This window comes from Indicator indicator, chromosome Z (assembly GCF_027791375.1).
Source record: "Indicator indicator isolate 239-I01 chromosome Z, UM_Iind_1.1, whole genome shotgun sequence".
NCBI lineage: Eukaryota > Metazoa > Chordata > Aves > Piciformes > Indicatoridae > Indicator > Indicator indicator.
The window spans coordinates 16,733,535-16,756,570 of NC_072053.1; the positions used below are offsets into that span (position 1 = coordinate 16,733,535).

Sequence of the window (23,036 nt, forward strand, 5' to 3'; positions counted from 1 at the left end):
AAACTCTTGCTTCAATGACAAGAGCACTTCCAAAAAACTCTGGAAGTGGTGTGATTCTGAGGTTGTGCTGAGTGCTTCTGAGAGATTTTATAGGACGCAAGGGTATCCTAAGGCTAAGTATGGCATAGCCTCAACAGGTCCATCAAGGGGTATTTAACTGTCAATCATCACATACTGCACTCCCAGCTATTTTCTATATCTTCTGCTGCAGGAGCAGCAGTTGCTGCTGGGGGCAAATTAGCTTCTGCCCAGCACCACACTGATGTACCTGCACTAGGAAAGTGTTGCCTAGCGGCTGGAGTAGCATGTCGGGGAGGGGCTTCTTTCTGCAGACCTTGGAAGAATGTTTTTCTCTGCCGTAGACTTACCTCCTCTCCAGGCCCAGTGCTGAACTTTTCACAAAGGTGATCTTATCATTGTAGTAGCTATGCTCCAACCTGCACCAAGTTATCCACAGTTAGCAGGATGGGGTGATAAAGACATGAGAAACATAGCCTTTCCAATATCACTTCCTCTCAGCAATATACTGCACACCTTGGTGGGGTTCCTAGGTCCTTCTTCTGGTAGAACTCTTTGCAAAGGGGTGGGGATGGGTTTTGCCAGTACACAAACATTTTGTTTCAGTGTGACCTGTGAGAAAGGGAAGTGATGCACTTCAAGCACACTCTGTGCTCCCCCATCAGACAAGGGAGTGTTGCAGAACCATTGTCTGGTTGTCAGGTTCTTGGAGATGCTCAGAAGAAACAGGCAGTTCAGTGTAGTTTGGTTTTTTGTATGTGTTAACACTCAAAAGGAAACCCAAACATCCTCCTTGAAAGCCTCCTTTACAAACCCATGTGTCGTTCTAATTTAAACAGGGCAGGGTCTGAAGCCATAGGAGTCCACAGCTGCTATTTCTGTTCTGTGTATCTGAATCAAGGTGAAGAGAAAAGTCAGCAAAGTATCCCACAGGGTGAATCTTCCATGTGCCAAGAAGGCTGACTCCACATTAAAGGTGAGAGCCAGAGCTTGCAAAAGCAGTGATGACCTGGGAGGACAAAAGCCTTGATTCCCTCCAGCAGCCTCCAAGTGTTTTTCCCATTAACACTGTCACTAGCCATGGCCTTGAATACCCCATGCACCAAAGGACAAGTGAGAGAGAACAGGAGGGAGGGAGGTGATAAAGTTGTCAGGACGTAGGTGAGGTTATGGCCACTGAGAAATACAGGGACTGCATTGCTTAGAGATACATCCTAGGAGGTCTTTTAAGGGCAGGTCTGAGACACCCAGGACAAGGTAGGTTTGTTGATCTTGCAGAGAATTCCATCTTGGTTCAATCTTCAGTTCACAGTGCCAGATAATCAGAGTTCTGCATTTGTCTTATTCTTCATATTCATTACCACTGGAAGAAAACCTCTATGTGGGATAAATTTCTGAGATGCCAAATAAGACAAATGAGACAAATTTCACTACTCAGAGACTACAACCCTGCAACTGATGTCCAGTTCACAAGACATATGCCCTGCATACTACCATGGGTCAAATTGTTTTAAGGCCCCCTTCAGCAAACAAAATCTATTCTTAAAAAGCACAGCCCCAAGTTAGCCCATACCATGTGAAGACATGGGCTTTTGCATCAGAAATCTGCTTTGGTGTTGAAAAGGCAGTACTTAACTCAAAAACACCACACATGACCGTGTGGTTCTCCCACTAACAAGCTTGAAAGCCATGCAAAATCAAAATGATACTTGTTACCAAAGACAAAATCCAACCTCTTTAAGGTCAGTGCAGCATTTCTGCAGGAAGTTTAGCAGCTGATGCAGAATTGGTTATTCCTCTTTTCCTCTATCTTTTCCTCTTCCTCCTGCCTCTGCACCAAAATGCATTAAGAAAATTAGATGTCTGGAAGATACCTCCAGGATAACTGGTGCTCCTACAGCATCCTGTCTGCCTTCAGGCTCTGGCATCAAGCAGTAATCAGCCTCCTTACTCCAGCCCCCTGTCCTGGAATTCCAGGTGTTCCTCTTCATGGATCCCTGTGTCTCAGAAATGTCCAGAGGTTAGCTCCTCACTGCTTTCACAAGGAGACCTGTTATGGAGATTCCTGCTTCACGTGAGTCCCGTTTCATGTCCCTGTCATCTCCCATCATGTTGCCCAACTAGAGGGAATACCAAGAGTTTACATGGACATGGATTCACCATTTCCCTATTTGTCAGGGAATGGCAGCTGTGTGCTGGCCTTGGAAAGGTAGTGTTGACTGAGTAGCTGAAAATTGGAGACAACCTATCCATACAACTTAATGCTTGGGAACAAAGTGACAAACTTCATCTTTCTTCACTGCTAGCATCTGAGGTTATCTGTCATGGCAGGGAGAAGAGAGACAGGCCTATGTATGTATGTTTCTGTTTGTGTTTTGAGGTGGGGAGAATGAGTGGGTGTGTTCTTTTTCTTTCTTTCCTACTTCATTATATTGATTTTCAGTGGCTTACATGTTTAGAATGTAATAAGGGAGCAATTCCCCTAGATGCTGGCTAGTAAACATTGCCTGTAACTTTTTTCTGGGTAAGAAAAGTCAACAATTAAAATTAAAAGTGGTTTCAGAGCAGGAAAGCCATATTTTAGGAAATTACAGACAGAGGTTCCATGATACTGTACTTGATTTTAGAATCCAGCATGTCATGTCATGTCATATATACCTTTAAAAAGATATTTAACTGATATATATTCTCATCTGCTCTTTACTTGCAATATTTCAAGCAGAAAGTGTTTTTTAGAAATCACTTTCCTGGCTCTCTGAATTTACAGCAGAGGCCACAGTCTATAAAGTGGAAGGAGCTGAAATTAAGCCCAGGGGAGACAGAAGTGTGCTAGAGAGGAAGGCTTGTATGCCAGTTGCTTAAACACATGCATAGTTTAAATCCTGTGCTATCTTCGGGAAGCCAGTGGAGCTGCTCTTGTATTTGAGTCTAACACAACTGGCTTACGTGCTTGGACCTTAATCTCTAAATTAATGTGTATACTGCTGAGTTATGGACTGTGATGCCCATAAGCTACTCCAGGTCTAAGATAGCTCTGCATGGAGGAAAGGAACTGTCATAGCAGACTGTATGATCTGTTGTGTGATCTGTTCCTTTTCTTTGTTCAGAGTTACCATTCTTGGATCTTGGAAAGTCAAAAGAGTTCTCTATGACAGGAAAATATCTGTCCCAGACAATCATATGGGACATGTGATTTCCAGATGTGGATTCAAGCTTGGATCCAGGTGCTTGGGATGAGCTTTTTGCTAATGAATTGTCACTTAGCAAAGGATCATTACTTGAGTGTTGGAGATTTTATCTTGAAAGTTTCCTTCTTTTCAAGTAGGAACTCAATGAAAGTATTTCATATGTAGTTAGACATCAGCACTGAAAATATGATGCATTACGTTTTAGAGGGATAGACAGGTATTACAGAGCTCTGCTACAGGCATTTAAAAAGTAAGCTTAAAAAACACACAGTGTAGGAAGCATGATGTTTGATATTGGATGGTGGTGTACAGTATGCCTCCTGCTTTGACAAAACAAGCCAATGCCAGCACCCCCAGTCTTCTATTTCCATCCTGTTGCAAAAGCATCCCTGCAAATACCCTCTCCGTTATGCTGTGTATCCACCCGCCCTGAAGTAGGGCTGTCATTGCTTTACCAATTCTCAGGGACATCTGCAGCTGGACAGTTTACTAGACAGCAGGAGGCAAAGTACATTTCTCTGACCCTGAAGTATGATGCATGGCCTCCCTGTTCCCCTCTTGACATTTACAAATGGTGACAAGCTCTGTCATCTGCCACCCAGTGAGACCACTGTAAAAGCTGGGGAATCCAGACATGCTATTAACACCACCAGCTTCCCAAAAGAAAGTCCCAGAGACTCATGACAATGAACTGACTTAATTCAGACCAAATGGATTCATGTTAGAAAAGCTCTGCATCTGGATACCTGGGTGAAACAGTCTGATGAAAGGAAATAGGAAAGGAAAGCATACAGACAAAGGCAAAGACAAATGGTGCTGATATCTCATCCCAGGTCTCTTCTTCCTTCTCTTCCTTCTCAGAGGGGAAACTCCTGGCTTAGAGACCTTGAGCTCTGGGAGCAGCATGAGACACTATAATTTCTTGCACCGTCTCTCGCCACGGCTCCCTGTGTGCCACTTTTCCTGCTTTCTCTTGGCCTGTCTCCTCTAACCACAAGGACTACAGAAACATGTACAACAGCTCAAGGAGATCACTTGAGCACTTCCCTGGGATCCCATATTATATTTTCTGCTGATAAATCTCAAAGTGCAACTTTGGGGCAAGAAAAGACTGAGCGTTGAATTGTCCAAGAAAACAAATCTGTAGACTTGCAATATTTGCCACCAGAAAAAGACCTTCTGATTCTTAAATTTCATGGTTTCCAAAAAATTCTCGTATAGTAGCTAGTTTCAGGACATAACATTTTTGAGGTTACTGATGTTACTCAATTCTCCGTCTAAGCAGCTAGAAATGCTTTCAAACAAAGGTCTATTGATTATGTGTTGCATTAACAATGATGTAATTACCTGGAGTGGATTATTACTCTTGTTTGTATCATTTTTGTGCTTTATGATTTGGTCATCAGTGGGTATTCTTGCATTTCAATTCATTGTCACTGACTTTCCTGGGAGGAATTCTCAATGCAGTTCAAAAGTGTTCATGAATAAATATTTACTGTCAGGAAATACAAGCATGTCACAGGGCTGTATGAATGTTTTCCTTCTGCTGATGCAACAGTAAATCGATTAAAAATCTGATTGATGTAAAATTAGGTCAAACTTGCTTTTGCTTCTCTACCTTGCTTAAGTTGGGCTGTATAAACCTAACATGCAGTTACACTCTTGCTTTTAACTACAGTGAGGAGTGCTATGCACACAACTAAGTCAGGAACATGGTCTAAACCCAGTCGCAGTGTATCCTGCAGCTCTGCTCCCACAGAGCCCCTGTGCCAATGGCAATTTAAATCCTTTTGGAAATATTTGACTAGAATTCCCTTTACCAAAATATAAAATAAATTGAAAATCCACTTTACACAGATGCTTTTGTTCTGATTTAGTATACTTTTAACATGAAACAGATTTTCTTATTTCCTGCTTTTTCCAACCAGTCTGCTGTAGTCCAAAGTAGATTGACTTTAGATATTATTGCTAGCTATTACTTTTTATTATTATTATTACTAATATTAGTTATTAGAAATTAATTATTTCATAATAATTTCCTACATTTAGTTATATTCTGAAGTCTCCAGTGACATGTGATAGCCATTCAGTAGAAGCCCCCAGACTCTCTGTTTAAAGAGCTTGACAACAACACTGATTTGTGGCTGCTTGAACAGAAGTAATAATTTCCATTTTAACATCAGTTTAAAAATCTTAGTCTACTAATCTTAGTCTAGACCTTAGTCTACTGTCAGTTTAAAAACCTGCTGCAGAGAAAAAAAACTTCTTTGGAACAATATGATATTCAGAAACTACTTCTCAGAGCACAGCAATGCAGAGAAAATATGGTAGTAAGAATTAAAGAGCATGAAAAGATATAAGATAAGGACAGAAAACTTCATCCCTGTCTCCCACATATCCAGCTGGAGCTTCATCTAAAGCCCAGAAATGTCAGTGTAGTTCCTTCTATGGGCTCTGAGAAAAGACTTGGAGAAACGCACTGCCAGTTTCAAGCATGCTGCCACACCTGCCTGTGTGCAAGTCCGAAGATACAGGCAGAAAAAAAAATAAATACACATGCCTGTGTGTTTGAATATTGATTTACAGGGACAGTGTGCATAAGTACAGTGAATTCATACAGCTCCACAAATACAAACAACCACTGTCACCCCTCTTTCTTCACAAACTCATATACACAAATGCACCTCAAGTATGAATAATGCAATAACAAAGTGAGCTGCATTTGTATGGACATCATTGGTATCACCAGTTAGGAATAATAGTTGTCTAATTGTAGTCTTTCATTGTGTGCTGTGTCAAAGCGTAGATGAGTAATTGCAATCATCAAAATCCTTTCAGAGTGTGAGCAAAGCCCCGACCCCCATCACCTGCCATCAAGCTTCTCTGATCTACCACAGGCATACACTTACTGGGTAGATGAATTAGCTAGAAGAGCTGGTCTCTTTTTTACTATTATTATTTTCTCTTTTGTGTTGTATTTTTTTCCCTCAGGGTTGAGTCTGGGTAGTGAACGTTTGTTAGATTTTTTTTATTATTAATTATTATTATTATTGTTATTTTTACTTTTTGATATGTGTGTGTATGTGTGCAAGATAGCTTTTTGAATGAGATAATTTAGATGACAGACATCAACAATTATACCAAATAATACGGTAACCAGCAATTGGGGGAAAAAATAAAGATTGTCATGGGCTGCTGACTGTTACAATTTGAAAGCCTTTCTATTAAAATCCTTGTAATAGACACAGGGAGAAAGCAGAGAGGAGGGGAGAGAGAAACCTATTCTTTTTCAAATATTGCTCATAAGATGGAAGAGAAGACATTTTCAGAATGCAAGTGAGACTGATTTCCATTAACATAATCCCATTTCTGGTATTATTTTATTAATACAAACATCCTGGCTCTGGGTATGCCTCCTGGGTCATATATACCTACTGTATTTTGCATTGGGTTTAAGGGAAAATCAAGGAGAGCTCTAAAAAAACCTGAACCTATTTGTTATATTCATTCTAAATTGCCAGCTGCACAGTACCTGAGTGGAGCAGCAGATTTGATTATCAAATACAATTAAGGTCTGTTTTTGTCAATGTGGAGTACTGTGTAAGTGCGTATTGTAAATATCTATCTAGGAGACAGCAACAGCACAATCATGTGGGCTGCCTACTCTGTCTTGTTGCTGGAGAGGACTTGCAATGATTTTTCTCTTGTTCAGTCTCTCATGTTAAGGCAACCACGTCAGCACTTGTTAAGGAATATATTGAATTTATAAACAATATGGCAAATGCATATTAATAAAAATATTAATAACTTTTATTAATATGAAAAATTGGAAACAACATATCAAGTACTTTTGATGTACAGTTAGAATATATATTTACATTGGGAATGTACAGTATTAAGGCAAATATAACAATTTTAATAATTTTAAGCAAAACAGAAGGAATATTAGGAAGACAGAATTCCCGGGAGTGAAATGGCGCTCAGCCACAGTGGGTGGAGACTAAGTAAGAACTGTTAAGACAAGGAGGCAATAAATTAATTACTCACAGCTGATTCCACCCAAGTGGGGAGTGCTGTGTATTAGCCGTTGACGCTTTGGGGGGGCTCTCATGTGCCAGACACAGCTGGTTGCCAGCAGAAATGCCACGCGGTCTCGTGGCGGGTCTGGCTTCAGCAGGGTGGTGGGCTATATGATGCATTCATGAGGGGCTCTTGGCTTTCCTGGGTAAACTGAGGCATGGCAAAATTCTAGTTGCAAGGGGAAGCAAGGTTTGGCTCCAGCTGTTAAGCTCATGGCTTTTCTAGCTTGCTGTGTGTAAACTCATGGCTCTTATCCCAGGCTCTGGACCGGGCACCTCGAAGCAAGGCAACTTGAAGCCATGCAACTCGATGCAGCTTCAATCAAGGCAGGTCCAAGCAGGCAATGCAGGTTCAAGCAAGGCAAGGCGACTAGAAATCCACCTGTATATATATCTTGTCCGAGATTCAGTTGGGCCAATAGGGCAACTGAAGCCAGCACATATTTAGCCAATGAAAAGGGCTTCTGCCTGGCTGTGGCCATAAAAGGCAGAAACACAGGTCTTACCCCAGAAGTAAACTTGTTTACCCAGACATGTTGGGGCCTCTCTTTTGTCCCTTTTGCCACATTACCCCAGCTCCTGCAGAGGGAGGAGGAAGAGGGGGACTATGTCTAGATACATCAGGGCCTGCCTGGGTTTGTGCTGGGCCCATTTGGCCCTACCACGTCAGCACTGTAACAACAATTATTAGAGAGACCACATCTTGTTCAAGGAGCCCATAGGTTTACGGATAGATACCTTCTTTATATCATAGAATCATAGAATCAAGAAGGTTGGAAGAGACCTCAAGGATCATTGAGTCCAACCTGTCACCCTACACCTCATGACTATCTAAACCATGGCACCAAGTGCCACCTCCAATCCCCTCTTGAACACCTCCAGGGAAGGTGACTCCACCACCTCCCTGGGCAGCACATTCCAATGGCCAACCACTCTCTCTGTGAAGAACTTTCTCCTCACCTCCAGCCTAAACCTCCCCTGGCGCAACTTGAGACTGTGTCCTCTTGTTCTGCTGCTGGTTACCTGGGAGAAGAGACCAACCCCCTCCTGGCTACAACCTCCCTTCAGGTAGTTGTAGACAGCAATGAGGTCACCCATGTGCCTCCTCTTCTCCAGGCTAAACAGTCCCAGCTCCCTCAGCCTCTCCTCATAGGGCTTGTGCTCAAGGCCTCTCACCAGCCTCGTTGCCCTTCTCTGCACATGCTCCAGCAATTCAACATCTTTCCTAAACTGAGGGGCCCAGAACTAGACACAGTACTCAAGGTGTGGCCTAACCAGTGCTGTGTACAGGGGTACAATGACCTCCCTGCTCCTGCTGACCACTCTATTCCTAATCCAGGCCAGGATGCCATTGGCTCTCTTGGCCACCTGGGCACACTGTTGGCTCATGTTCAGGCGGCTGTCGACCAGTACCCCCAGGTCCCTTTCCACCTGGCTGCTCTCCAGCCACTCTGACCCCAGCCTGTAGCTAAACATTGTGGCCTAACATTTTAAGGGAACCAGCTAGCACCAAATTTCTTTTTCGATTTGGTCTCTTTTGAGGAGAGAGTTTAAATGGGGCTTGAAATTCTGGGCTAGCTCTTTCCTGTCAGCAGTTACAGCCATCTCTAAGCATCTGGGAAAAAGTTGCTTAGTTGCTTTAGATGGTCTCAGTTCTGACTGGTCTTAGGTTTGGCTTTGTGTGTTAGATTGCATCTATTTATTAGTAGTATACAGTACCTTCACATACTTAGCCTGGCATGTTGGTTTTGCTTCAAGGATCTTCTGTTCCCTAAGAACATGTCATTTTCATGGCTGGCAAACTTGTATGGGGCTTATGTGCGCACCCAAACTTCAGCAATAATTTAGAGGTTTGTAATTAAACTCTCCCAAGAAGTAGTAATAATCCTATTTTATGTGCAACATCCATATAAAGGGAAATTTCATAGAATCACAGTTTCATTTAGGTTGGAAAAAGAACTTTAAGGTTGTCATGCTCAGCAGTATTTATACAACTTATACAATGTTTAAGGAAGAAAGCTCTCATTGTGACTTAGATTATGAATGAAAGGCCCAAACAGAGGGCGTGTAATTTCCTATTTGGACTTCTTAAAACGAGGATATGCAAAATGATTTTGAGTGTTCAGTGGGAAGATGTCCCATATTATCAGAAGGACACATAACCTAAGAATTCTTTTATATTTCTGATTACTGTAAGCCATCCTCACAGTGTTGTCTGACACTACTGTCTTCATTCTCATCAATCCAAACTTCCTTATGTCTCTGGATAAAGCAAATTCAGATGTATCAAAATACACAAATATTTTATAAGAACTCAAAACAATGAAATGATGATGATATTAACAACAAAATGCTGCAACATACACCATTGGAAATGTTTTAGACTGTGGGGGTTTTTCACAGGAAAAAGTATTGCCAATGCAGAGATCACTGCTGGTCAGACAGCAAATTACAGTTCTGGAAATAAGAATGGGAGTCTGCTCTTATTTTTACTGATTTGTTGGGGGCAAGTCATTTGGTGGGGAGTATGCTCATCTCCAATGACTTTCTTCTTATGAAGGTTAGCTGTTCATCTGAGATACTTCAGCAATCAGTAAAGAAGCAGCAGGGTACTCCCCATAGGGCCACTTATTCTGTCCTAAGATAGGGGAGGATGAATCACTTTATGGAGGTTCACCTGTATGTCTCCACATTTCCTGTAGAATCTGGCCAGCTAGTTCTAAGTAAATTCCTAGATGACAAAAGTTAGAGAATACCTCCATTAATATGTTTTTCCATTTTGTTAAAGAAATTATGAAAACCCCTTTAAAAGAAGTGTTTAAGACCTGTAACTAGCTGTTTCTTGTCTGTTGAGTGTTTAGAATTATGGCTCCTGCTACAAGTGTGCTCATCTGATCTGATGGAGTTTCATAGCGATCTTAGAGTAAGGGTGTGTTTTCTCTTTACAATCCTTCTTAAGAGTTAACTAGACTCTACCTTCATCTTAACAGAGTTGTAAATGCTTTTTTTCTTAACCAAAAAGAGTTGCTACTGATTTCCTGGTCCACTACACACTATTTTGTGATAGTAAAATTTGATCTGATTGTATTGAAACATCTTACTGGAAAACGTATTTCTTAAATACTTATTATCCACATGACAATTAGTCTAGAGGGAGAAAATTATCCAGACAAAAATGTTATTTTTAGATGATTCAGTCTTTGGAGAGAAAAGCAGTGGATTTTATTTCTGAGGTCCAGGTTGGACTTTTTGCGGTAGCAAGTGTTCCTATATGCAAGCCATGCTCTGATGGTATAGAAGACACCTGTGCCACTGAGTGATCCTAATATCTGTGTTCATGTGTGTTCAAGGGGAAAGAATGATGATGTCAGTCCAAGTATTTTTTTAAAGGTCATGTTCTAGAACAAAAATTATGTATATAAACTCAACATTTTCTGCTAAATGGAATTCTTGTTTTCTGCCTCATCCTAATTAAGACAGTGCAAGAAATAAATGCTTGTTGTGGGGAAAGTTTGCACTTTCCTAGCGTCCTAGTGCCTTTACAGAGGACAATGAAATGCACATGCATCTCCAAACCTCCTCTAACACAAGAATAGTAAAAGAGAAGATAGAGAAAACTCCTGAAAATAGACTAGAGGAAACAATGAGACAAGTTTTATAGCAGGATGAGAAATGTTTTCAACTCAATCATGATCTTAACATTGTCAAAGTTCTACATGAGCATTGTAGCAAGGGGACAGGTTTTGGAGAAATTTCAGGGAACATCCTACTATGCATGAATGGGCAGAATGAGAGAAAACAATGAGGTAATTGTCTGAAAAATTCAATTACTGACTGAGAGATATTGTTATCACAGGATAACCAAAGATGGGAGATTTTGGTAGCAAATGAGAGATATTAGTTAAGGGGGACACAGGCTGTGAAGAGCCTTTCAGAGGTGCCAGTACGGACATTAAACTATAACCGCATCTTGCCAGTGTTAGAAAAGTACCAGACACAGTATCTCCAGGCTGGGAAAGACTCTTCTTGGAAAGCTTGTCTACCACACCTCAGCATTGGATAAAGCCTGTCCTATCAAAAACTGAATCTTTTTGAGTTCCCTAGAAGAGCAGCAGCTGGAGGGGAATAACAGTAAAATTCTATGGCCATAATAGAACACATTAGCCATCTGAACACTCATTTCAATCAAATAATGCAGCCTATTCATATTTAAACAGGAAATATTGTTTAATGTTTATGGTAATGATCAAATCAAATTTTAAAAATTAAACATGAAATTAAACGTTAGAGTGAGGTTTCAACATTTGACACTTGGGACATCTTTTCTAAGCCACAGCTGATTACTGAAATCAGCAGGTCTTCTCTCTTATCTTCATTTAGTACAACTTCTTGAGCATGATGCTTGAAGCTTCGGTGTCACAGAACGGCCATGGCTGGTGCCGAGTAGCTCAACTGGAGCTGAGAGTTCCAGTCTCCCCTTCTATTCACTCAGTTTTCCATGACATTGAGTTAATGGTTGTTGAGGGGGAAATGGAAAACCAAAGCAAAAGCACTTTATCTGGAAGGAGCTAAATTAGAGTTGTTTTTCATCCAAGCAAAGGCAGTCATGTATTCCATTTAAAATACTTCAGACTCTAACTTCTTCCCAAAAAGAACAGGGCAAAGAAAAGTTGCAGAGGTTTCTTCAAGGCACTCTTAGAATGGGAGTAGAAAATGACACTGTGAAATAGCAAGTCCGCAGATGTACATAATGGTCGTAGGAGATAAAAATGAAAAATAACACCCAGTTTCTCTTTAACTATCATCACTTTGGTACAGAGCTCAACAACTCCTACACATCAGAAAAATGGAGTCATTTCTGTAGTGGTACTTTAAATGAGTGGATATATAAGCACAGGTGATTAATTGAAGGTTATGACTGAGCTAGCTAAGTTTGTGTTTAATGAAATCCATGGAGTGATAGCTAGCAGCTAGGGTATTGCTTTTAGACCCTGTCTTGTGTTACAGTAATCTCAGAGCACGGAAGCAACTTTCTCCCATAATGAATCTGGAGTGATTTCATTGATAGTAAGCCTAGTAATTCTTTCCTAGATCTCTCCAGTTGAAGTCAGTGGAAAAGAAAAGTTTGAAACAGAAGAGATTTTAAATAAACTGATTGTCTCTGCTGTCCTTGTCCGTTTAGACCATGGAACTTCTCTGTTCTGTGAGCCTCTGCTTTGGGTTTTTGAGCTGCTCTGTGAGGTTAATCTTTTGCTCTAACAGTTGCATTTTTCAAGGGGGTATATCCTCAGTGCAAATTAATATCAAATTAGTATAAATTAATATCAAATTACAAATGCTTTTGACACCAGCAAATTGCCTGTTGTTCCTTAGAGTGAAAAAACCTCTTCATAAAATGCAGAAACAATTTGTCAATCCTCATTTTTATGTCAACTGCCTGCCCAGATTTATTATTGAAGGAGCACAGAAACTTCCTTGGTATGAAAAAATAAATAAAAAGACTGAATAAATTATCTGGGAAAATACAGCAAAATGGCAAGATTTATCTTAACCTGTGCCTACTGCTCTCATCCTTCTACCATGCACTTTAAATTGAACTGGTATCCTATAAGAGGCTGTCAAGGATTTCATTTGTTCTGCTTGACATACATATGTACCATTGGCAAAACTGTATCTTATCTTAGTAATTGTCTACCGTGCTGTCTGTACCTAGCTATTGACTTCAAAAGTAAGGTATCATCTATGCAGTTCCCTAATCCAACATCAGTCCAAACACCTCCAGCTCTATCTGTTCATCTTTTGGCTCCCCTTGCTGAGTTAAGCCACCTTCCTCTTTGCAAATGTTGTGCTTCAGCTTTTTGTCATCAGTTAAGACTGGGCTTGAGGGTATGGGAGTGATGAGGCCAGCTCCTTCTTTCTGATAGCATCCTTATATCCAGTGCGTCTAAAAAAATTCAGTGTTAGCTGGTGCTCAAGAATCTGGTGAAAATTTTGAGGGCTTTGAAAGCAAGGTGTTTCTAGTCCTTAGAGATGGGTGATAAGTAGCTCTAATATAATTTCTGTTAATTAAAAGAGTGTAGAGTTTAGTGATCACATAGAGAAATTCCTGATTGTCTGACGGTATTTGAGCACATTCTGGTACAAATCCAGATTAGAATGCTGACACTAATGATTCAACAAAGTGCTTTTTCCAAACATGCAGCAACCTTCCTCTTCACAGACATATGATGCAAATAGACCTGGTTGTAAAACATGGTTTTTTCTGCACATCCTAAAGATTCATACAAAACCAGTTATTTGTTTTCCACTTCCATCTGAAAAGCACTTTGTTTTTTTAGTTTTCTTTTTTTACAGCCAAGTAAACCTCCAGATTTTTTCTGGGAAAGCAAACATACTTTGTGTTGGTCTAAATGCTTGGTGCTTTCTCTGGAAATGCCATCCATGGAAACTTTCTGAACAACTGTTGGGTGTTGGGTGAAGGAAGTCAGAAATAAAATTCTGTTTTCATCCACCACTTCTCTTCTCCAACTTCAATCCTGGGACCAGCCTTGTCTTGCACCTGACTTAGCCCAACAATTGTATGGCCCATTCCTGTTCCCAGCTCATGGAAAGGTGAGAAAAGACAGTCACAAAAGGCAGCTACAAATTTGCCATGGTGAAATATTCTTATGAGGACAGTTCTCCATGGAGTGCTGCAGTAGTCCTCCATTCTCAACAACATGGGTTCATTCTTTCCAGGGAATATAGGAATATAATGAAATAGCCTACTTAGAATTAGAGTTGGAAGAGTAACAGTCATTCTCACACATATCCCATCTCCTACAGTAGTTAGTCATAAAAAAGGAGGGAAAATTACAAGAGCAATATTTTCCTAGCTTCCTGCAATTGACAGCTCCTTGAGCCAGAGGTACTTTTTTTGTATCAATATTTTTCAATGTTTTTTTTCTTCCATGAGTTGTCCTGTTATTTTTTAGTTCTTGGAGATGGTTGAGATGATGATTTTTACATCACTGACCTTTCTTATTGCTTACACAGGACCATTTGTCACTGCAGAAGGTAGAAATTGGTTAAAGAATCTCAAGACAGGAAACTTGTACAATCTCTTTGCAGTTTCCAAAATGCTGCCAGCTAAAGGGTAGTATAACATGGCAGCTTCAGAGAGAAGAGCTATTATCTGGGATGCACAGGATGATGATACTTACCAGAAGTTGCTAACTAAGGTGGAATCTCAAATTAGTGATGGTTTAAACATTGCAGAGCTGTTAACTGCATGAGTTCAGTTGTTGTATGAGTGATTGCGAAAGACTTGCAGCACTGAGGAACCTCCCAAGCAAGACTGGGTGGATGTAGAAGTGAACTGGTTTCATTCTCCAGAGTTAAAGTCACCTACAGTCACAAGTGAGGATCACAAGACAGAGTGCATGAAGTTTTCAGAATTTCCTGTGATACCTTTGCCAATCTGTGAGCAATCTAGATGAAGCAGTTTCCAACAGCTAGAGAACAAGGCATGTTATATGGATCACAGGCTGCACCCATGCTTCCTCAGAACCATGTCAGCTCAGAGCAAGAATATTACTCTTCTCTTAAGGATGGAAATTTGTCATGTTTTGTTGGGAGATAAGATAGGGGGGGTTTGCTTGTTTCTTTGGGGGGTTGTTTAGGGTGCTTTGTGTGTTGTGGTTTTTGGTTGGGTTTTGGTTTTGTTTTTTTTTTTTTTTTCAGAGGGAGGATATTTATTTTGTTTTCTATTTCTCTTCTCCTGTTCACTTTTCAAGCTGCTTTTCACGATTGGTATTTACACTAAAATGACATGATGCTAAAGTGTTTGGAAGGTTCTGCACAAGCAGATACACTTGTAAACAAATATGGCAATTAGAATAGGATACAAGTCTGAGGTTTTCTACTACTTCAAGAGTTGTATTTGTCTGTCAGCTTTACTCCTGTGCCTCTTCTCTGAGGCATCCTTATTTCAGGGCTTCCTGGGAAATGCAATATGGCTTTTGTTGTTTGCAGGTTTTTTCCTTTTTTTAAATTTTTTTTCTCATTCTTTGATTTCTGTGTGGACTCCCGAAGTGCCCATAACAATGTGGCAATCAACAGGGATATGCACAGTAGCAGAATTTTCCCTTTACAAGTAAATCTATGCAAATATGGCAACATACCTCAGGGCATCTTTCAAACCTGGGGAAGAAATAGCAGGGAAGGAATCACATGATGTTTTGTACAAAGCTTGCAGACATCTCTCACCTGACTTTGGAGGCTTCTCTTGCCGTTTTTCTCTTTCTTCTCTCTCACCCTTACTCCTAAATATACTGCCAGGAAAAATGGTAAAAATGGAATGCACTGTGTTCAAGGAGCCTATGTGATGCCCAGCAGTTGAAGGGCATCCCCAAAGGGATAGTGTGTGTGAGAGAGCTCAGGGACACGTCCTGCTTTTGAATGTGCGCACACATCTGCTACTGGCCTCAGCTGGGAACTCCCTGCAGGCACAGCTGAGAGGTGGATTTGAAACTAAGTTTATGTTAAAATGAAAAGTGAATTGTGTCATCTTTGGAAGACTAGAAACCCAAAACTGCACATGTTCGAGAAAGCTTATGGTTCAAAGCCCAAGGCAGAATTTGGCTTTGAATGATTTTCATCAGCTTCTGTCCTTAGGGCTTGCTACCCACATGACTGACTCCTTCAGCCAAGAATTTGCAAGGAAGAAGGGCGTATCCTAACTTTCACAGTAAAACTGAGCGTCACCTCAGTTTTACTTAAATGCCCATGAGGAAAAAAGGCAGACAGGTTTTGCCCCAATGACTTCAGAATAAGGGCCAAGTGTTTCCCGGGGGGTGAGAGCGTGTGGGCCATCATATGACCCTGCAGAAGTTGCCTCGTGGAACATTTGACACATAGCCATTTCAGAGCTGCAGGAGAGATGCTTTCCTGGAGTGAGGAAGGAACTAACTGGCCTTTGACATGAGCCCAAAATGCCCCTATGTGATGACCCTTACAAAATCCTTGTGGGACACATTTTTTTCTTGGTCTTTGCCATATCAGAAAGGAAAATATTAAAACATTCTTATGGAGGTTGATCTACCATGTACTGAAAGAAATGGGTGTAGTCTAATACTATTTGACATGAATATACTGGAAATAGCCTGAAAGAGCACGAACCTTCAGAATTTCCAGATAAATATGCAGATCCAGCATAGATCTTTAGGGACATAACTGGGATTTTATGTGTAAAAATACCTTTCCAACTCACAGGGCAGTAGAACACAGTAATGCAATATATAAATATAGTTAATTATTGCCCAAAATAAAAATCAAGACACATTGTTGGAATACAGATCACTGTAAACAAATGTAACCCGTGGAGATGAGCTCCTTGTAAGGAACAAAGCAGAACAGAGAAGGATCAAATTGAGTGGAGTAATATGAAGGAATTTAATTTAGATTAAAACAATAGATCAGTTCCTCTTTAAATGCTTTTAAAATGTATCATCCAACCTATGATGTACCTTTATTATTTTAAGAAGAGACCACCAAGTATCCCTGCAGAAGCCCCTTAGCTCTAACAGCCCATATGCCTCCACCACATAAACATTACTGGGTAGAGTGGCTGACACACCAGAAGTTTGTGCTGCCATTCAGCAAGACTTAGGCTAGAGAGCTGGGCAGGGAGAAATTAAATATAATACAACAAGGGCAAATGCAGAGTCTTGCACCTGGGAAAGAGCAATCCCATGTATCAATATAGGTTGGGGACTGTCCTGCTGGAGAGCAGTGAAGGGGAAAAGGACCTGGGGATCCTAATGAACAAGATGTTGACCATGAGCCAGCAATGTGCTCTTGTGACTAAGGCGGCCAATGCCATTCTGGGGTGTGTTAGAAGGCCTGTGGTTAGTAGATCAAGAGAGGTTCTCCTCCCCCTCTACTCTGCCCTGGTGAGGCTGCATCTGTAATATTGTGTCCAGTTCTGGGCCCCATAGTTCACAAAGGACAGGGAACTTCTTGAAAGAGTCCAGTGCAGAGCCACAAAGATGATTAAGGGATTGGAACATCTTCTTTATGAGGAGAGACTGAGGGAGCTGGGGGTCTTCAGCATGGAGAAGAAGAGACTAAGGGGCGACCTCATTAATGTCCATAAATATGCAAAGGCTGAGTGCCAAGAGGATGGAGTTAGCCTCTTCTTGGTGATGCCCAATGACAGGACAAGGGGCAATGGGTGGAAGATGATGCACAGAAAGTTCCATGGAAACAGGAGAAAAGAATTTGTCACTTTGAGAGTGGCAGAACACTGGAACAGGCTGCCCAGGGTGGTTGTGGAGTCTCCCTCTCTGGAGATATTCAAGACCTGCCTGGAAGAGTTCCTGTGTGACCTGGTATAGGTGATCCTTCTCTGACAAGGGGATTGGATTAGATGATCTTTAGAGGTCCCTTCCAGCCCCTGACATTCTGTGATTCTGTGATTACCACTTGTTACCTCCTCTGCCATGTATCATCCCTTTTTGTTCACTGCTATTTATGTGTTGGCAGGATGACTTTTTCTTAAGGTAGAAGTAGGTTGAAAAATCCAAATGTGGGCACCTGAGAGACCCTCTCCTTCATGGCAAGCTCAGTTTTCTAAGTTTCAGCTCAGGCCGACATTATACCAAACTATGTTTCTCCCTGGTGGAGACAACCACAGATTGTTTACAAGATAGAACAGGAATGCCACACTAAACGAAGATGAAAGATGTGCAGGAACTGTCATTGCTGTCTGAGCCTTTCTAAGAACTGCTTGTTAAGGAAATCACCCTTTTAAGCAGAGAACAACTACCATAATTGACCATGTTTGCTATTGGGGTTCCTGCTAACCAAAAGTGTCTACTGATAACGTTTCTCCAATGGTAACGATGCAGATACAAATGAGCATATTAAAAATAAATAAAAGTGTGCACCTTTACCACATCCCCTATTCAAAGGGTGGGAAATGCTTTGCCAACAAGAAAGTGTGAAATCCCAGAGTAGCTCTTTTCTCCATGTCCATGTGGAGAATCTGTTGTTATTGTAAGCAAAACTATTTTTGTCATTTGGGTAATCAAAGAGAAGAGGCAGCAGGACCTCTGGGTTCCAGTCACTACAGTGCTGCAGATTCATAGTGTGAACTTGGGGGAGTTATTTCAGTGTTCTGAGTCTCAAGTTCACCCTCTGTAAAATGAAGATAATTACATTTACAATGCTTACCTCACAGAGCTACTGTGAAGATTAATTAATGCATATATATTTACAAAGTGCTTTGAGATCATCAGGTGAGACCTGATGCATACATGCAAAACATTATCTCTCTAAATTATCATGAAACCTTAGGACCTGCTGAGTCTTGCTGGCTATTGCCACGTTTTTTACTCCTTTTGTTCTTTGTCTAAGGAAGCTGCGTGAAGTTACATATTTTTTAACGGTGAATACTTTGCAAATATTTTTTCCCAATTCCTTTTAATTTGTTTTTCTCCTTATGTACTATGTGCACGCAGATTATGTTTTCATCAAACCATTAGATTGTTATTAAGACTCATATTTTGAACATCTTTCTTCTATAGATTTTATCACAAATAAAATCCTTGTTTTTATTTGATAATGGCTATTCCAGCTGTGTTGGTAGTTTCTGATCAATCAGATAAGCTATGATATATATATATGTACCATTTCCATCAAGAACATACCTGGAGGCACCTTCAGGGACCAAGAATTACATGTGTTTAATTTATCTGTTATGAACAGGATTGACCTTGCCTAAATTTAGCCATCTAAATATTAACTGTTAAGTCTAAAGCCATTGTTTGAACTTCATACTTAGTTGAAAGAGATGGGTACTTGCCCAGAGCAGTTTGCCCAATCTTAGATAACAGTGCTGATGGAATGAATTAGCCTTTGGAGGCATGAATACCTCTGCTGACTGTGAAGGGACATGAGATTGATGTACTGACATTTAGATGTCTGATGCGATATTAAAAAGCTGAATCCTGTTTTGCAGACCCTAGTAATACTCCTTGCCCTGGCAGGTGAAGGATTATTACACTGAAATAGAGGATGTCTTGTTTGAGCAGTATAACAGAACTCCAGATCAAGACACCTATACTATTAGTTTCCAGATGTGGGTGTCTGCATGAGGATGAGGAGACAATGTTCCCATTGCAATCAATGGAGATCTTTGACAGCATAGCAAGGGATGAAGATGTTGACGCAGCTGACCCAATATAGGTGTCTACCACAGTGTAAATGGGCTAGTGTACTGACTTACCCTAACTGTGTAACTGTACTGAGTTATTGGATGAAGGAAGATATGTCACACTTTTTACAGATAAACAGTGATGGCTTCTGCAATACTGAGTAGTCTATAATCATCTCAATGCTTCTAAACTGACTTCAAAGAACAGTGGGAATTGATAATATGAAGCCCATATACATTTACCAGCTCTTATCTGCTTATACTAGCTATTCCATAATTTTGCATGTTAGTTGTATTGTGTTTAATTTCCATCTCCTTTCTTTTAAGACAGTTCTTCAGTTCCAAGTAGACATTCAGAGAAAGTTTTCTTGCTCAATCTGTCTAGCATGCCGTCAAATCTTTATGAATCAATTAATTCAATTCTTCCATCTCGATGCTTATAAATACACTTCAGATATCTGCTACATCTGTGCTCACAAACTCTCTTCCTAATCTGTGCCTATTTTTCTCACATTTGAAAAATTTCTATATCCAAGAGAGAATAAAAAGAACATTTACACATGCCCTCACTTATATACACAAACGGAATGTACTCAGTGTGCTCAACTCAACACATACAGTAAGAGAGCAGGTAATGAATGTTTAAGCATCTTCATATACCTTCCCTACTTTAGTGGACCTTTACCACGTGGAGTACCAGCTGACAACCTGCCTTTACATGCACACGCACACACAGAGGTAGGTATGTATATTTAGATTTATACATACATACATACATACAGATTTATACTGGAGTCTTTGGGTGAAGAATTCTTTAGATTATCTCTGGACATCTGATATCCCTTAAGGCAGTTGTCATCCTACATTAATTTGTCTTGTTCTGCCTCAACTCACTCTTTTTAGTCTTAAATGCTATATTAGAAAATATTACAAGCCCCCCACCTCCTTTGGCATACCCACAATTCACCTGGGTATGTAGGGAAGCATGTCATGATCCTTCATGACACATGTCAGCAAACATCTCATCAGGAGCTCAGCTGTGTCACCCCCAATGATACTGCATGGCAAGATCAGTCCTTGGCTACATTACAATCTATCCTGCCCTCAGGGGAGGTAGGAAGGACTACGCTAATAGGTTCTGACCCTGCAAGACAGAGGGGGGAAATTGCCTTCACCCAGCACAATGTGCGAGATCTGTTCAATGGAAACCAGTGTGCTGCAACACGCATAAACCTTCCAGTGTCTTTACAAGATGGCAGCATCAGCCCATGTCTGCGTGCGTGTGGAGAAACAATACAGTACAAGAGTTACATGACAACTCACCTGAATTTATTGCTAATAAATACAAGAGCACCTTCCTATTCACAGCACTGGAGCATATCTCAATTTGACTGAGGTTATAAAAAAAATGTTCTTGGACCCTGCTGCATAGCTGTTGCATCTGCGTTCTTCAAGGCCTTGTGTAAATATCTGGTTTCTCTGCAAACTCTTACTCCCCAGTGACCCCATGAGTCAGTGAGGCTGACTCTATGAAACTGGGGAAAAACACCACAAATCAGTATGTTTCCAAACATTCTTCCTATGTTTTCTGGAAAGAAGGGAGTTTTTTTTCATTCTGCACAGCCAACAAATTACTAAATGTAGGCAGCCCTCAGCCTCTGCAGAATCTGACCCTGAATCAATGGACCAGTAGAACAGCAAGGGGATTAAAGAACCAGTTGTTCCCTGACCTTGTTCTGTATGTTGGCTGTAACAGACACGGATATCTTCACGCTGCTTGTCATCATATTAAAAAAGAAATGCAGGAGTGACTGCTGCAAAATTCCCCCCTTCACATTAATTCTTCTATTTTTCCTCTCTCTCGTTTTCTTTCTTTCCAATACTCCTTTTCCTGCTTTAGTCACACCTCACTAAGATCTTTGGGATTGTGCATTTTATGTCAGTTGATGTTCAGAGCTCTGTGGCTTTTTTTTTTCTTCCCTAGCACATAGATATTGCTGCCTTGCCTTTGATGGGCCAGAGCCCCAGAGCCATATCCAGAAGAACCAGAATGCATTTCAAATCGTACACGCTTAGTTAGATTGCAGAAACCTCTCAGAAGAGTATTGAAGATAGGAACATTATGTGAAATAGTTAAACCAACAGTGGTTAAAGAAAACAGAAATCAAAACTTGTAGCCTGCTTTCACTCAAGCTTTCAGAAGCACCAGGTGCTCCTAAAGAAGCAGAAGGCAGTTTTAACATAGCCCTACACTAAACCAGTTCCTTGCCAGTTTTCCTGAATTAGACATTGACTTTTATTTCCTGAGATAGATATTTTGTCTCTTCCCAAGTCTCAGAAACAGCTAGTCCTTGTGGAATAAAAACTATCAGAGAAAACTCTTTTGCTCCACATGCCAAAGCAAATAGCTTATTCTGCATTGCAGGGTAAGGAAGTAGGGTGTTGGTAGGACCTCAGTACAAGCTGGTGGGGGGAAGTGTTGGGGTTTTTAATTTGGTTATCAAAGGGTTGATGAGTAGGTGGTGCCAGATTGGGTTTGAATGCACGCAAACATACACACACACAAACAGAGACAATCCAGTACTTCAGTTCTAATGGAGTGAGGAGCTGTTGGGGCTATGTCATGGCAAAGGCATCCCGTCACCTAGAGGGGGAGATTTTCTGGGCCTTGGTTTAAGAAGCAGACAGATGAATGACAGGGGTTAAAAGCTTCCTGCTTTCTTTACCATATTGCCTTCTTGATGGTAAAGAGTTCCCTGTCCCTCACACAGAAGGTGCTTTATTATTTCAAAGCATTTTGCTGGAAATACTGTACAGACTATAATAAGCTATTGTAGCCCTTGGCAGAGATGTCCAGCTGAGCCTAATTCCCCATATCCTTAACTCATCAGCCCCTGATCATCATGGAGGTTCTGTGTTCTAGAGGACCATTAAATAAAAAAAATCCCCCCCACAAAACCCCAATTAGTACATTTCATGATGGTGAGAGATGTCAGATTAAGCACCCTGGGCATAGCAGTCCTCTACCTAGTCACAAGACAGGCAGTGTAATGTACTCCTGCTTTCTATAGACCTGACTCAGAGGACCTGAAACCAAAAAGTAAAAAGGAGCTCAGGCTACTTCATTTCTTCACTTTTCAGTTGCTTGGCTGAGGCCATCACAGGAAAACACTGTCAGCTGTGACACTCAGGGCATCATCATAGAATCACTTTGGTTGGAAGAGACCTTTCAGATCATCGAGATACCATACACTTGTGTGCAGGGAACTGAGCATAGACATCACAACCTCAAACACTGGCAGCAAAGAGGGAAAATATGCAAATGATGAGGATTACAAAGGAAATTAGAAGGCTATGCAAATGAGGAGAAAGAGAAGATCACCTCTGAAGCTGCTGAAAAAGATGGTGGCTCTTGGCTTTGAGACTGTGATCAGTATTATGAGAACAATAATAAAAAAGCATCTGAGATTTCCTGTACAGCATGAGGCAGTTTGGTACTCAACTGTTTTTGAAATAGTCTTCATTCCCTATAAGCTCTTTCACAAATCCTCCCTT

General features: G+C 40.8%; 1 protein-coding gene across 32 annotated transcripts in view; it reads left to right on the forward strand.

The window, feature by feature from the left end:
- Positions 1 to 23,036, forward strand: part of CELF4 (CUGBP Elav-like family member 4) — a 745,900-nt gene that overhangs the window by 620,348 nt on the left and 102,516 nt on the right. For 8 of the 32 annotated variants that reach the window (XM_054397278.1, XM_054397286.1, XM_054397300.1 and 5 more), the window contains exon 5: positions 16,807 to 16,819. The exons of the other annotated variants lie outside the window; for them this stretch is intronic. In XM_054397278.1, the coding sequence (XP_054253253.1) occupies positions 16,807 to 16,819 (13 nt within the window). The remainder of the gene's footprint in view (positions 1 to 16,806; positions 16,820 to 23,036) is intronic. 32 annotated transcript variants of the gene reach the window in all.